This window comes from Ambystoma mexicanum, chromosome 1p (assembly GCF_040938575.1).
Source record: "Ambystoma mexicanum isolate Mex_15411 chromosome 1p, UKY_AmexF1_1, whole genome shotgun sequence".
Lineage (NCBI taxonomy): Eukaryota > Metazoa > Chordata > Amphibia > Caudata > Ambystomatidae > Ambystoma > Ambystoma mexicanum.
Genome location: NC_090921.1, coordinates 289,736,886 through 289,752,855, shown reverse-complemented (window position 1 = coordinate 289,752,855; position 15,970 = coordinate 289,736,886). Strand labels below are relative to the sequence as shown.

The 15,970-nt window shown below is 42.5% G+C and overlaps 1 protein-coding gene and 1 long non-coding RNA gene across 5 annotated transcripts in view; both read left to right on the top strand.

The window, feature by feature from the left end:
• LOC138569251 (uncharacterized) overlaps window positions 1-4,759 on the top strand; it is a 557,461-nt gene extending 552,702 nt beyond the window's left edge. For all 4 annotated transcript variants that reach the window (XM_069647113.1, XM_069647095.1, XM_069647080.1 and 1 more), the window contains one exon: window positions 3,337-4,759. In XM_069647113.1, the coding sequence (XP_069503214.1) occupies window positions 3,337-3,672 (336 nt within the window). In that variant the 3' untranslated portion in view covers window positions 3,673-4,759. The remainder of the gene's footprint in view (window positions 1-3,336) is intronic.
• A 1,897-nt stretch (window positions 4,760-6,656) lies between these two features.
• On the top strand, window positions 6,657-15,653 carry LOC138569245 (uncharacterized). The gene is made up of 2 exons (XR_011303185.1): window positions 6,657-6,739; window positions 14,231-15,653. It is a non-coding gene; the product is annotated as an uncharacterized lncRNA (long non-coding RNA).
• Window positions 15,654-15,970: the final 317 nt, after the last annotated feature.

Genomic DNA, 15,970 nt, shown 5'->3' with positions numbered 1-15,970 from the left:
ACAAGACGTTCATTCTTGTGTCTTTCTCGTGTGATCAAACAAGTCTCACGACTAGTGTTTTTGGCTCTTTTCATTTGGTCTTTTACCAACCGTCTTGGATACCCCCTATTTACCAATCTCTCCTTTAGTTGTTCTGCATGGAGCTTAAACTCATCCTTCTCGGAACAATTTCTCTTAATACGTAAGAACTGACCGTACGGTAAGTTCTGGCGTAAGCTAGCAGGATGAAAGCTGTTAAAATGTAGTAGGGAATTCTTATCGGTTGGTTTTTTAAAAGAGTAGTTGTAAATTGATTTGCAGTCTTTTTAATCAAGAGATCAAGCAAGCTAACCTAACGGTGACTATATTCAATAGTGAATTTTATGTTTGTATCACATTGATTTAGCCATTCATGGAATTCAGTGAGAGATGTAATGGATCCCCTCCAAATTAGAAAAACATCATCAATATACCGATGCCAAAGTTTCAAATGTGCCTTGAGAATGGTTCATAAGCAGGTTTTGTTGTCCCAGGATAAACTTATCTTCATATTCAGCCATATATAAATTTGCGACATCGGGGGCAAAAGTGGCCCCCATACTGTTCAGATAATGACCTAACACATGCAGGCATTCTATCTGTGGAATCGTCGTGTAAAGCAACTCAGCATCCATGGTAACAAGGACATCTCCTTCAATTTCAATATCATTAATGATATTAATCATGTGGGTCGACTCTTTCACATATGACGGCATCTCCTGCACAAATGGTTTTAAGAAAAACTCATCGTAAACAGACAGCGGTTCCAGCAGTGAGTCGATAGCCGACACAATGGGTCTGCCTGGGGGCTTAGTGGAATTCTTATGAATTTTCGGAAGTCTTTTGTGGCCTCAAAGCGGAGATTTTGAAAAGCTCCATGTGAGTGACTGAGTGGAAAGTGTGAGGTTGTTGTCTGTGAAGATCCTGCTTTGCTATTTAACGTGAGAGACTTTTCCAGTATAAAGTGTCCAGCTTTTGGCAAAGCAATCACCATCAGGCGCCCTTCTGGAGATGGGGAATAGTACAAAGGGCGGGAATATTTTTGGAAATGTTCAATTTTCGGGGAGGCGTATTGGGCATGGAGGAATATAACAGGCACGAAAGCTGGTGGTGGTAGCGGATTGAAAGTGCATTTGTTCTCTAACGCACTTGATGAACCCTGACAAAATCAATTGGGGGTAGCTAAAATGAGTATTACACAGTCTTATATTTTAAGAGCATGTCTTAAAAGGGGCGCCCGCGGGACCTAAAGCAGCGTGCTTACGAAAACTGCCCTGTTTCCATGACATGGTGCATGTAGAATGTTGAGGGATTTGAATGGGAGGGAGGTCCTTCCCGAATCCTGCCAAGCAAGTCACGTCGCAGCTTTCACACCGCTGCTGCAGCTATACCAGAAGTGAGGCAAACCCTGTGCAGCCACGGAAGCCCCTAAGAAGTGCACGAAACGCTATCTAATTTGTCCCAGATCCTACATCATTATGTACCATCTACAGTATAACCAGTATAATCTCATGCAGTTTAGTGTAATAGTCCTACCAGACAGGGGGACACTATTGGGAAACCATATTTCTTGCTTATTTGAACTGTATCTAATAAGTTCTTGACAGACATAGCTATTGGTGTCTGTTGTCCTCGACAGAACAGTCAGAGCCCCTGTTGACTAGAAACTCATTTTATTTAGATGAGTTATTCTTCTGTTCTCCATATGCTTTTTAATGTCTTTTGTAGAGGATATGGTTTGTGAAGGGTTTTCTTACCCCTCCTCCCCTGTCAGCCCCTCTTTCTCACAACGGGATGAACCCAGATTTTGTTGATGCAGACAAATGAGGGTTCACGGTTTCCTGGTTTAGGGTCGGGACTGGGAGGTGATTGCTTACACCGATTCATTTGAAGACGAGAAATGCAACGCAAGTTTGAGGTTCATTTGTTGATGAAATGGTGTCTTCTTAGGAAAATGCATTCTCTCAACACTTTTGCTCATTTTAAGAAAAATGTGAATCAAATTGCAAAAGTGGTTAAAGCAAAAGCACACTTTGAAGCAGCTATATCTGTTTCCAACACATCTTTGAATTATGTAAGTGCTTTTGTTGAGTGCAACTGCGCCCACCTTATGGGCTACTTCAGAGCCAGGTGAAAGAGGACGGGGGTACAGAGGGCTAGGAGGTACAGGACGGGGGTACAGAGGAGCGGGGAGGCCTAGGAGTGGAAGAGGCCTGATAGATAGAGGACAGGGGTTACAGAGAAAAGGAGGGCTAGGAATGGAATAGGCCTGAGAAAAAGAGGACATGGGCCGCAGAGAACAGGAGGAGTAGGAGGGGTTGAAGAGGCCTGAGAAGTGAGAGGATGAACACATATGAATGTCAGTAACAGCATGGCACAATTATATTTTTCCATCATTACTGACTATATAATGATGAATTTCTTTATGCATACATCATAGTACCAGCTATTCTCAAAACAAGCTGATGTAAAATACACCATAACACTTGCATACGTAAGAATAATGTACCACCATTAGTAGGTAAAACCTAATGCTTTTCATGTCATATTTTGGTGGGTTTTACACAGTAAATAGCACATTTTGGAGGCCATTTTTCAAAATAATGTTGTGGGCGGAGAAACCCCCCACACTCCTCTTGGGTGGTGTGGGCTTGCGCACTGCACGCGCTCGCTCTCAAATTCCTTCTGCAAACCTTACGCCCCACCAGCTTTACAACTCACCAGCCGCCACTGCCATGGGCAGACAACCCCTCATGGGAACAACACATGTGTCTTTGTCGAGGTTCACTTCTACATTTTTCCCTGTGTAAGAGGGCATACCTGATGTTAATATATTTTTGTATTGCACCGATTAACCATTGTAGTAGTTCCAAAGTGCTGATCCTTGTCCGCAAAGTGGTATATTGAGGCTTCTCCTGGAAATTCAGAGGTTAGTCTGCTGAAAAAGAGAACATGGAAAATGGTAAGGTGAAAGATGAGGACAGAGGGTGGCGATGCATCATGGTGCAAGTGCAGTGATGGATGTGTTGTGATAATATATGGATTGTGTTTCCAAGCAACTTTGGATTTGTGTAAGATAAAGATGTTGTGTCGATGGGTGTGTAATTACCTATAATTTCTATTTATGGTGCAACAGGTACACTCTAGAATAATAATTCTGGTATTGCCTAGCCAAAGTCAGAGCCAGAAAAAGTTGTATTCAACATTGGGATATGTGAAAGGTTGAATGTTGTTAGTAATTGGGATAGACAGAGTAAAATGTATTTAGCCTGGCACCTATATGTCATTTATATGCAATGTGAGTTTTTTCTTTTTCAGGTTAGGATACTGGAAATTTACCATATCCTAGGCTCACGACAATCAGGCTTCAGGCCTGGGCATGGCATGGAATCAGCGTTCCTAGACCTGAAAAAACAACCTTACAATATTAGAGATATGGGGAAACGAGCCTGCCTACTTGACCTATCAGCTGCTTTTGACCTAGTGGACCACAATATACTATGGTATCACCTCACAGCAGCCGCCAACTTCTCCCAAGAAGTTACCACTTGTGTGGCCTCCTTTCTGGAAGGAAGATCAAAGAGAGTTTTTTCAGATTTAGCCAGCGTCCCCCTGATCCCATCACCTGGCTCCTGCGTCTCACCCACCTTATAAAACATCTTCACCAGACCCCTCTTCGACCTTCTGGATTTCATCAGCATCTCGTACACAAATTATGCCAACGACACCCAGATCCTTCTCCCCCTGACTGATATCTATGACAATTACTCCCTCACCATCAACAAGATCTGCTCAACAATCCAGTATGGATGGCCACAAACCATTTACGCCTTAATGACAACAAGACAGAGATCCTAATGGTAGGATCACAAGCAAAACTGAAGAAGCTCAACACAATTCACTTAATTCACCATTGATGGAAATCTGATCAGGTCTCCACCTCAGTAACAACGTTTGGGTTCCATCTACGCCACTATCAAATTACGTGTTAAGTGAACTAGACCGCCTCTTCATCTGCCTAGATAACCAAGAGGATCAATGCTGCCGGACAATTCCTGACACTGTCCAGCTGCCTCACCATTGTTCAGGTTGAAACAGGGGCCACACTAGACTATTGTAATGCCCTCTCTGCAGTTACTTCCCAACAAAACATCAACAAAATGCAGATAATCCAAACAATGCCCTGCGCTCTGCACTCAATATCTCCAAAAGAGAACATATCTCATCAGCTAGGAGAGACGTCTACTGACTCCCCATCCGTGAAAGGATCCTATTCAAAACACTCTCGATCACTCACAAAGGCCTGTCGAATACTGTGCCAGTATACCTGGGCCAGAAAATTGCAGGAGCTAAATCAGTCAGACCAACCAGGTCACCGTAAGCACACCGCCTCGCAACTCCTAAATTCAATTGAGTCAGAGGAGGTGGTTCTAGATGCCCTACGCTAGCAGTCAAGCACTGGGACGCCCTCCCACATGCCATACGAGCGGAGGAATCATATTGGGCCTTCAGAAAAGCCCTAGGAACGTTGTTGTTTTCCTAAACTATGGATATTACAAGGCGTGCCCCTTGCATGCCCCAGTGAGCAACATTATGAATCATCCTACATGTCAGTAATGCTTTTTCCCCCCTCCCCTTTCATGTGAAGTCACCCTGAGAGTAACTGTTCCTGAAACAGCACCTCTATGCCTCCAGACGTAGGTGCTTTACAAATGTTATAATAAATAAATAAGTAAACAAATGGTCCTTTGTTTCTTAATGAAGAGGGCCATATGTCAATTGGAATTGGAAATATTGTGTTGGCCATGCCTGACATACTGCTTATGCTCAAATAATGAGGAACTATTGATCAGCACTATGCTTTTATAACATAGATAATCTATCTCATCATCTTTTAGTTTCCTACTTCTGTTCATCTCTTCTTCCGGTCTCCTCATCTTCCTTAATCTATCTTCCTCTCGCATTTGTTGCAACCTACATTCTTGCATTGTTTGCGCTTCTACCTCCTCTTGTCTTTTCTCTTCTAGTCTTTCCTTTTCTTTCCTTGCCTCATGCCTTTTTCGTTCTTCCTTTTACTTAAGTTCTCTTTCTTTCTCTTTTTTATATGCCTTCTCTTCTTCCTTTTCTTTCTTTTCCCGCTCTTCTCTCTCTTCTCTTTCTCAAACCCCATCAATACCATTATCATCCAGCTTGAGTAATATCTGTCCTCCCATCCATTCATTCTGTACTATTTTTATTCCCTTAGCTTTGTCCTTTATTTACTTTTGCTTCTTCCTCTTTCTCCATCTGTTTATCTTGCCTGTCCTTCCTCTCATCACGCTGTTTACTTTCATTGTGTGTCGATATATATTTGCGTTCTCTGCTTTTGTTCTCTTCCACATTGTCCTCACTGTTCTAAGCAGGGGGTTTATATGTCGGATTAAATCCCTTCTCCTCTGTGTGTACGCTCTTGTTTTCAGCAGGGTAAAAGGGAGCCAAAGGCGTTTTATCCTCCCCTTAATGATGATTAAGCATCCACTTATTCTATGCTGGATCTTCTTTCTCACTCTGATACATCTTTCATAGCTCTAAAACAGCCATCCTTTTCTGCAACTCCTTCCCTTATATGTAGCATGAAAATACATTGTCATATGTCGCAGTACTGGTTTTGACAACAAGCCAGCCTGAGGCCATGGCATTAGTGTCTATTGGTCGTGCATCGGACCCATTCCGAAGGATATTTCCTTATCTTAGCTGTGTGTCTTGGCAACGTCCTGCATAAGTGTCTCCCATGATGATAAGTCAACCTCAACTGTTTGTACTTACCAGATTTTTCATTCTTCTCTTTATGTTATCAAATATACCACACTGATCAATTTGAGCAGGCACCATTAATTGCTGCTTGATTAGCTGAAAATAACAATATTTTATCTGCATTTAAAACTCTACACAACAATGTTCTTTTTGTTCCTTCGTTTACACTTTCTATCAATTTTTAATCTCTTGTTCTATCATTGATATTTTAAGAGTCCCTTCTTTATTTATTAGTTGCCTTTGATTTTTATCCTTCTGATTGACGTCAGTCTATTGATCAAAAAATCAAAATATACGCCATTATTTTTAAAAACCATTTTATATGTACTGGTTTAAATACAACAAAAGCTTTATACTGACATATTTATAAACCATGTCCCCGCCACAGATAGAAGAAGAAACAACTCTTTTTTGCTGTGCCAGAATTAATTAAATCAATTTTTGCAGAGTGGCAGATTAATTATTTATTTATTAATCTGTCGCTCTGCATGCAGTATGCTGGACTGCCAGGCCTGCTACTGCCCAACCTAGCAGCGGGGCGCGTCCGGATCTACGTAGACTACGTCAATTTTCTACCATGTAGCGGGCGTGGAGCTCAGAGCTCCATGCAGTCTACGTTTCCCATCCTCTCATTTGGGAGGCTGTCGGGGAGCTGGAGGGGTGGCCTCTCACTGTCGGTAATCTGCGCAAACAGTGCAGTAGTAGGGGAAACCTCCTGACTCCTGTACTAGCATTTCAGGCCATGCAGGAGCATAGCAAAAGGTTGTGTTGGATAATCCGTGTGGGTGGAGTCGGGTCATGGGCACACGGTGTGCCTCACCTTCTTCTTGTTCTTTCCATCTGATCCCAGTTGCTTGCTGGTGTGGTGGTGGAGGACTCGCCTGAACCAGGCCCATCCACGGATGGACATGTGCTGCTGCAGCCCCAGGTAAGTGAGCAAATAAGTTGTGTTTATGTTGGCTTCTTAGTTAAGTAAACTCTTAGTCTTCCATGCCACATTAACTAAAACTGAGATGTAGGCCGAGTGTCCCACGGCCGCCATTAAGTTTTAGTTAAGGAAACTCCTTGACTAAACTTCTTAGAAGACAAAGAATTTCCTTAACTAAAACTCAATGACGGCCGCGGGACACTTGGCCTACCTGACTCTCAGTGAGAGATGCAGGCTGGTGTCCTCCCGACTAATAGACACCTATCCAACGGCATACTGAAGGACCAAACGGGAGACACTCGCAATACGACCAAAGACAGTAAACATAGCAAACATAGCAAACTAGAACAAATCATCAAGAGGACATGGACCTAACTATGACCTTCCCCATCAGCCCTTAGAAAAAATCATAGAGAGGGAAAGGAAGCACTGCATCATGGGCCCAAGGCAATGGGTGAGGAAGCACAATGCCCCACCACACAAACTACAACTAAACAACAGTCTCAAGAATGTTCGCTCCACGGAAATCAAAGAATCAGTCGACAGAAGGATACGAACGTCTGAATACACACGCTTACCAAGATGGACCCACTAGGACAACACTTCAACATGACCGCAACCCTGAACCACTCAAAACCTTAACTGACCAGGGTCACACTAGATTACCTAAGAATAGATATCACCCACCCAGTCCCACACCTGAAGATTAGGTTCAGACCCCACTAACCCAATCCTCAATCTTCTGCTTACTTAAACCCACACAAAACCACACAACCATCTCTGTCCCAGCAATCTGCACGCACTTTACTACACTGCATCAACAACACATAAACTTCACCCACAGCATTCGAGGCCTTCATCCGATCCAATACTAGCACCAAAGCCCAGCACTCGGTGTCAACCGAGCTGAAGCTGCCAACAGCACACCACATCTCCCACTCTCCTTCTCGCCTCCTCCCGACCCCACCCTTCCTGTTTACAGATCCACCAGAGCGCCTGGGGACCAATTCCGTTGGTGACGGTGCACTATACAAGTACCAATAACATAACATAACTATCATCTTGGCAGCGTGTGATTTGGCTAGAAACATGGTATTGGCAAGGTCAGTGTGTGCTTTTTGTCGGGGCATTGAATGTCTTTTAGTGGCTCAGCGGCTGGCCTAGGTCTCTTCCGTGTGCTCTAGACTATCACTGAAGTGACCCAGGTAGCAGTAGCAGTGGTATGTTCAATTATAACTGTTTAATTTCTGTCTGGAGTCTTTTGTGCAGATATCCAAAATTGGATTAGTAGAATGGGATGACACTAACAAAATTTCAATACATATCAAATTTTATTCAGTAAACTCATCACAAGGAAACTTCATCTTAATATCATAAAAATCTATAAAAGAACAGTCGATTCATACCATCAATCATAACCACATACAGGACTCATTCAGACATTCCAATTTAAAAACACCCAAGTGTTTAGTACATCAATAAGCATTGTAAATATTGTTACACCAAATCTTTTCAGTTATCACATCAAACAGTGACCCAGTCCATAGTATCAGGTGTCGTTGTGTATCTGATGCCAAATTTGACCAGATATTTCTCACAGAAAAGCGTCGACACGTGTTTCGGTCGGAGACCTTCTTCAGGACGTAGGGCTTGGAGTAAATGCTCCGCCTTGTTCTCAACGTGTATGGGCCAGTAGTAAATCTAAAAAAGTAATGATAAAAACCATAGTGTCATCCTTATTTCTTAGAGTCGGTGACTAATAATGTCACAATGTGTTCAAATTCAATAAACACATAGGCCCCTACTCACCACCAAATTCCAACTTAAGGGAAGGTGAACGGGACAGCGGAAATTAATCCTCCACTGGCATCAGTGTGTATGCTGTACCTGTAGAACCAACAGAAACACCACTCAGCATTCTTGGAAAAACCGAATACTCAGTGTGCATATCTATGGCCATACATAATATACATTCAAAATAGGGCTTAGACCACTTACAAAGTGGCTTAGACCACTTCCCAAAGTCTATTGGTCACTAGGCCAATCACAAGGCTACAAAAGAAACACACAATGACAACTGTGTGAAGATTTTTCACCTCATGTAACAATTACAGCATATATGTGGCGATTGAAAAACACTCGACCACTAAAGCCGTGGGTGCAAATGCATTCGCATTAGAAAATGTACACCTGTAAAACTAATCAGGCAATGCAAAATCTCGTCATAGCCAACTCCTCACAAAGTAAACACCCATAATGTGTAGACTGTATGTATGACATATATAAAACCAGTGATACCGAAAGCACCACTCACATGATGCCCACTACACCATGTACGCAGGTAACGCAAGTATGCGCGTATAACAAACGGCCTCTTTATCCATGTATCGTGCCGCATTAGAGAAAATTGTAATAAGTGTAACAAAATAAATTAAAAACAAACGGAACGCCGCTAAATAATATGCGGCGCCCCTCAGAGCAATCCTAATGCCACACTACAAAAACCTCTAGCGTGTCTCTGGGTCACGCTCTCACAAGGGGGGAACGCTTACCTTGAATGGAAAACGTGCATCCCTCTACGTGGAAAAATGTGTTCACTCACTCGACACCAGCACAAACATAGCAAAAAGTCAATGCAGGCTAAACATAGTCAAAGGACTATCTTTTAAAAGGTGCCAGAAACACCAAAAAAGGACTAACAACTAGAGCATTGGAATGAGCAGAAAACACAGTGTCTTAAAGGCACACGGCGAGACAAACACCCGTGCGTCGCTCATATAGAATACAATAACATGAGCTGGAGCTTGGGACATTAATTAATGCGCGGCCATTCGAAAAACATACTGAGGGTGCCAGAGAGATAAATAAATGGAAGGAGGGTCAAAAACACAATCGCTTGTCAAAAAGCCGCATATTAAGGGCCTTGAAATTATACATGTTTAGCTTCACTCCCTGATTTCAGGAACTGGGTGCACGGGCCAGTATAACAATACAGACACACACAGCAATTTGCTTTATACATCGCAATGGAATTAGATACAACTGATAATCGTTAACAGGGGCTTTTGCAGATTATATGGGACAAACCCAGATGTCGTATACCGCCCTTTATAAATATAGACATAAAAATGCCAATAGATTATATCATTAAGCTCGAATTGACATATATCTACTACTGGCTTAATTGTATATTTATATATACATCATGTAGATAAATACTGTCTTGAAACTTGAATCAACCAATAGTATGCATATAGATAGAAAACCAATTGTATAACAAGCAAAATGGGTCTAGGTTGTATATAACATAGGGAGTATGTAGCGATCACAGTAGTTCTTAACTGCACGGTATCCCCATTGCTGTGTGTCCATTCTGACCCATCGTCTCACGTTCCAGATCAGTTTTTTATCAGTTCCATTCTACCAAAACATTCAGTTTCTGGACTGTATTAAGAGTGTGAATCCATTTCTGTTCAGTGCGATGTAATGTCGTACCAATATCGCCCCCTCTCGTGTTGCTCTTAATGTGTTGGATACAAACCACCTCATGTCTGTGTCCTTATGCTGCATTCTAACAAAATGTTCATCTAGCAGCTTATCCTCCACTTTATTTCATATACAGCTCCTATGCTCTGATATACACCGTCTAACTTCACGTGTGGTCTTACCCACATATAGAAGTTGACAGGGACAACTGATAATGTACACCACATTTTTGGTCAGACAATTGGTATGGCAGTTCATCTTCCAGATTATTTGACCATATTGAAATTCTCGTTTAGTTTCAGTTAGGGGGCACGTGACACTTTTGCCACATTTAAAGTGTCCGACAATGGGCGGCAGACCCCATTGGTCATTGATAGTAGGCTCCCTTGCTGGCTCCCTATAAATATGGACCAATCTTTGTCTTAAATTTTGGTTGCGTTTAAACGCAAACATGGGTTTTTTCATTAGTGATCCAGGTTGTTTGACTAAATTCCAATGTTTGTTAATGATTCCTTTTACATCCCCGCTGACTGGATTGAATGTAGTTACACATACAAGACGTTCATTCTTGTGTCTTTCTCGTGTGATCAAACAAGTCTCACGACTAGTGTTTTTGGCTCTTTTCATTTGGTCTTTTACCAACCGTCTTGGATACCCCCTATTTACCAATCTCTCCTTTAGTTGTTCTGCATGGAGCTTAAACTCATCCTTCTCGGAACAATTTCTCTTAATACGTAAGAACTGACCGTACGGTAAGTTCTGGCGTAAGCTAGCAGGATGAAAGCTGTTAAAATGTAGTAGGGAATTCTTATCGGTTGGTTTTTTAAAAGAGTAGTTGTAAATTGATTCGCAGTCTTTTTAATCAAGAGATCAAGCAAGCTAACCTAACGGTGACTATATTCAATAGTGAATTTTATGTTTGTATCACATTGATTTAGCCATTCATGGAATTCAGTGAGAGATGTAATGGATCCCCTCCAAATTAGAAAAACATCATCAATATACCAATGCCAAAGTTTCAAATGTGCCTTGAGAATGGTTCATAAGCAGGTTTTGTTGTCCCAGGATAAACTTATCTTCATATTCAGCCATATATAAATTTGCGACATCGGGGGCAAAAGTGGCCCCCATACTGACCCCTTTCTCCTGTTTATAAAGTTGTTTTTAAACAAAAAGACATTTTTGGTCATAGCTAACCTAATGCACTCTTGGACAAACTCAGTGGGGGGCAAGTGTGGTCTGGTTTTTTTGTTCAGATAATGACCTAACACATGCAGGCATTCTATCTGTGGAATCGTCGTGTAAAGCAACTCAGCATCCATGGTAACAAGGACATCTCCTTCAATTTCAATATCATTAATGATATTAATCATGTGGGTCGACTCTTTCACATATGACGGCATCTCCTGCACAAATGGTTTTAAGAAAAACTCATCGTAAACAGACAGCGGTTCCAGCAGTGAGTCGATAGCCGACACAATGGGTCTGCCTGGGGGCTTAGTGGAATTCTTATGAATTTTCGGAAGTCTTTTGTGGCCTCAAAGCGGAGATTTTGAAAAGCTCCATGTGAGTGACTGAGTGGAAAGTGTGAGGTTGTTGTCTGTGAAGATCCTGCTTTGCTATTTAACGTGAGAGACTTTTCCAGTATAAAGTGTCCAGCTTTTGGCAAAGCAATCACCATCAGGCGCCCTTCTGGAGATGGGGAATAGTACAAAGGGCGGGAATATTTTTGGAAATGTTCAATTTTCGGGGAGGCGTATTGGGCATGGAGGAATATAACAGGCACGAAAGCTGGTGGTGGTAGCGGATTGAAAGTGCATTTGTTCTCTAACGCACTTGATGAACCCTGACAAAATCAATTGGGGGTAGCTAAAATGAGTATTACACAGTCTTATATTTTAAGAGCATGTCTTAAAAGGGGCGCCCGCGGGACCTAAAGCAGCGTGCTTACGAAAACTGCCCTGTTTCCATGACATGGTGCATGTAGAATGTTGAGGGATTTGAATGGGAGGGAGGTCCTTCCCGAATCCTGCCAAGCAAGTCACGTCGCAGCTTTCACACCGCTGCTGCAGCTATACCAGAAGTGAGGCAAACCCTGTGCAGCCACGGAAGCCCCTAAGAAGTGCACGAAACGCTATCTAATTTGTCCCAGATCCTACATCATTATGTACCATCTACAGTATAACCAGTATAATCTCATGCAGTTTAGTGTAATAGTCCTACCAGACAGGGGGACACTATTGGGAAACCATATTTCTTGCTTATTTGAACTGTATCTAATAAGTTCTTGACAGACATAGCTATTGGTGTCTGTTGTCCTCGACAGAACAGTCAGAGCCCCTGTTGACTAGAAACTCATTTTATTTAGATGAGTTATTCTTCTGTTCTCCATATGCTTTTTAATGTCTTTTGTAGAGGATATGGTTTGTGAAGGGTTTTCTTACCCCTCCTCCCCTGTCAGCCCCTCTTTCTCACAACGGGATGAACCCAGATTTTGTTGATGCAGACAAATGAGGGTTCACGGTTTCCTGGTTTAGGGTCGGGACTGGGAGGTGATTGCTTACACCGATTCATTTGAAGACGAGAAATGCAACGCAAGTTTGAGGTTCATTTGTTGATGAAATGGTGTCTTCTTAGGAAAATGCATTCTCTCAACACTTTTGCTCATTTTAAGAAAAATGTGAATCAAATTGCAAAAGTGGTTAAAGCAAAAGCACACTTTGAAGCAGCTATATCTGTTTCCAACACATCTTTGAATTATGTAAGTGCTTTTGTTGAGTGCAACTGCGCCCACCTTATGGGCTACTTCAGAGCCAGGTGAAAGAGGACGGGGGTACAGAGGGCTAGGAGGTACAGGACGGGGGTACAGAGGAGCGGGGAGGCCTAGGAGTGGAAGAGGCCTGATAGATAGAGGACAGGGGTTACAGAGAAAAGGAGGGCTAGGAATGGAATAGGCCTGAGAAAAAGAGGACATGGGCCGCAGAGAACAGGAGGAGTAGGAGGGGTTGAAGAGGCCTGAGAAGTGAGAGGATGAACACATATGAATGTCAGTAACAGCATGGCACAATTATATTTTTCCATCATTACTGACTATATAATGATGAATTTCTTTATGCATACATCATAGTACCAGCTATTCTCAAAACAAGCTGATGTAAAATACACCATAACACTTGCATACGTAAGAATAATGTACCACCATTAGTAGGTAAAACCTAATGCTTTTCATGTCATATTTTGGTGGGTTTTACACAGTAAATAGCACATTTTGGAGGCCATTTTTCAAAATAATGTTGTGGGCGGAGAAACCCCCCACACTCCTCTTGGGTGGTGTGGGCTTGCGCACTGCACGCGCTCGCTCTCAAATTCCTTCTGCAAACCTTACGCCCCACCAGCTTTACAACTCACCAGCCGCCACTGCCATGGGCAGACAACCCCTCATGGGAACAACACATGTGTCTTTGTCGAGGTTCACTTCTACATTTTTCCCTGTGTAAGAGGGCATACCTGATGTTAATATATTTTTGTATTGCACCGATTAACCATTGTAGTAGTTCCAAAGTGCTGATCCTTGTCCGCAAAGTGGTATATTGAGGCTTCTCCTGGAAATTCAGAGGTTAGTCTGCTGAAAAAGAGAACATGGAAAATGGTAAGGTGAAAGATGAGGACAGAGGGTGGCGATGCATCATGGTGCAAGTGCAGTGATGGATGTGTTGTGATAATATATGGATTGTGTTTCCAAGCAACTTTGGATTTGTGTAAGATAAAGATGTTGTGTCGATGGGTGTGTAATTACCTATAATTTCTATTTATGGTGCAACAGGTACACTCTAGAATAATAATTCTGGTATTGCCTAGCCAAAGTCAGAGCCAGAAAAAGTTGTATTCAACATTGGGATATGTGAAAGGTTGAATGTTGTTAGTAATTGGGATAGACAGAGTAAAATGTATTTAGCCTGGCACCTATATGTCATTTATATGCAATGTGAGTTTTTTCTTTTTCAGGTTAGGATACTGGAAATTTACCATATCCTAGGCTCACGACAATCAGGCTTCAGGCCTGGGCATGGCATGGAATCAGCGTTCCTAGACCTGAAAAAACAACCTTACAATATTAGAGATATGGGGAAACGAGCCTGCCTACTTGACCTATCAGCTGCTTTTGACCTAGTGGACCACAATATACTATGGTATCACCTCACAGCAGCCGCCAACTTCTCCCAAGAAGTTACCACTTGTGTGGCCTCCTTTCTGGAAGGAAGATCAAAGAGAGTTTTTTCAGATTTAGCCAGCGTCCCCCTGATCCCATCACCTGGCTCCTGCGTCTCACCCACCTTATAAAACATCTTCACCAGACCCCTCTTCGACCTTCTGGATTTCATCAGCATCTCGTACACGAATTATGCCAACGACACCCAGATCCTTCTCCCCCTGACTGATATCTATGACAATTACTCCCTCACCATCAACAAGATCTGCTCAACAATCCAGTATGGATGGCCACAAACCATTTACGCCTTAATGACAACAAGACAGAGATCCTAATGGTAGGATCACAAGCAAAACTGAAGAAGCTCAACACAATTCACTTAATTCACCATTGATGGAAATCTGATCAGGTCTCCACCTCAGTAACAACGTTTGGGTTCCATCTACGCCACTATCAAATTACGTGTTAAGTGAACTAGACCGCCTCTTCATCTGCCTAGATAACCAAGAGGATCAATGCTGCCGGACAATTCCTGACACTGTCCAGCTGCCTCACCATTGTTCAGGTTGAAACAGGGGCCACACTAGACTATTGTAATGCCCTCTCTGCAGTTACTTCCCAACAAAACATCAACAAAATGCAGATAATCCAAACAATGCCCTGCGCTCTGCACTCAATATCTCCAAAAGAGAACATATCTCATCAGCTAGGAGAGACGTCTACTGACTCCCCATCCGTGAAAGGATCCTATTCAAAACACTCTCGATCACTCACAAAGGCCTGTCGAATACTGTGCCAGTATACCTGGGCCAGAAAATTGCAGGAGCTAAATCAGTCAGACCAACCAGGTCACCGTAAGCACACCGCCTCGCAACTCCTAAATTCAATTGAGTCAGAGGAGGTGGTTCTAGATGCCCTACGCTAGCAGTCAAGCACTGGGACGCCCTCCCACATGCCATACGAGCGGAGGAATCATATTGGGCCTTCAGAAAAGCCCTAGGAACGTTGTTGTTTTCCTAAACTATGGATATTACAAGGCGTGCCCCTTGCATGCCCCAGTGAGCAACATTATGAATCATCCTACATGTCAGTAATGCTTTTTCCCCCCTCCCCTTTCATGTGAAGTCACCCTGAGAGTAACTGTTCCTGAAACAGCACCTCTATGCCTCCAGACGTAGGTGCTTTACAAATGTTATAATAAATAAATAAGTAAACAAATGGTCCTTTGTTTCTTAATGAAGAGGGCCATATGTCAATTGGAATTGGAAATATTGTGTTGGCCATGCCTGACATACTGCTTATGCTCAAATAATGAGGAACTATTGATCAGCACTATGCTTTTATAACATAGATAATCTATCTCATCATCTTTTAGTTTCCTACTTCTGTTCATCTCTTCTTCCGGTCTCCTCATCTTCCTTAATCTATCTTCCTCTCGCATTTGTTGCAACCTACATTCTTGCATTGTTTGCGCTTCTACCTCCTCTTGTCTTTTCTCTTCTAGTCTTTCCTTTTCTTTCCTTGCCTCATGCCTT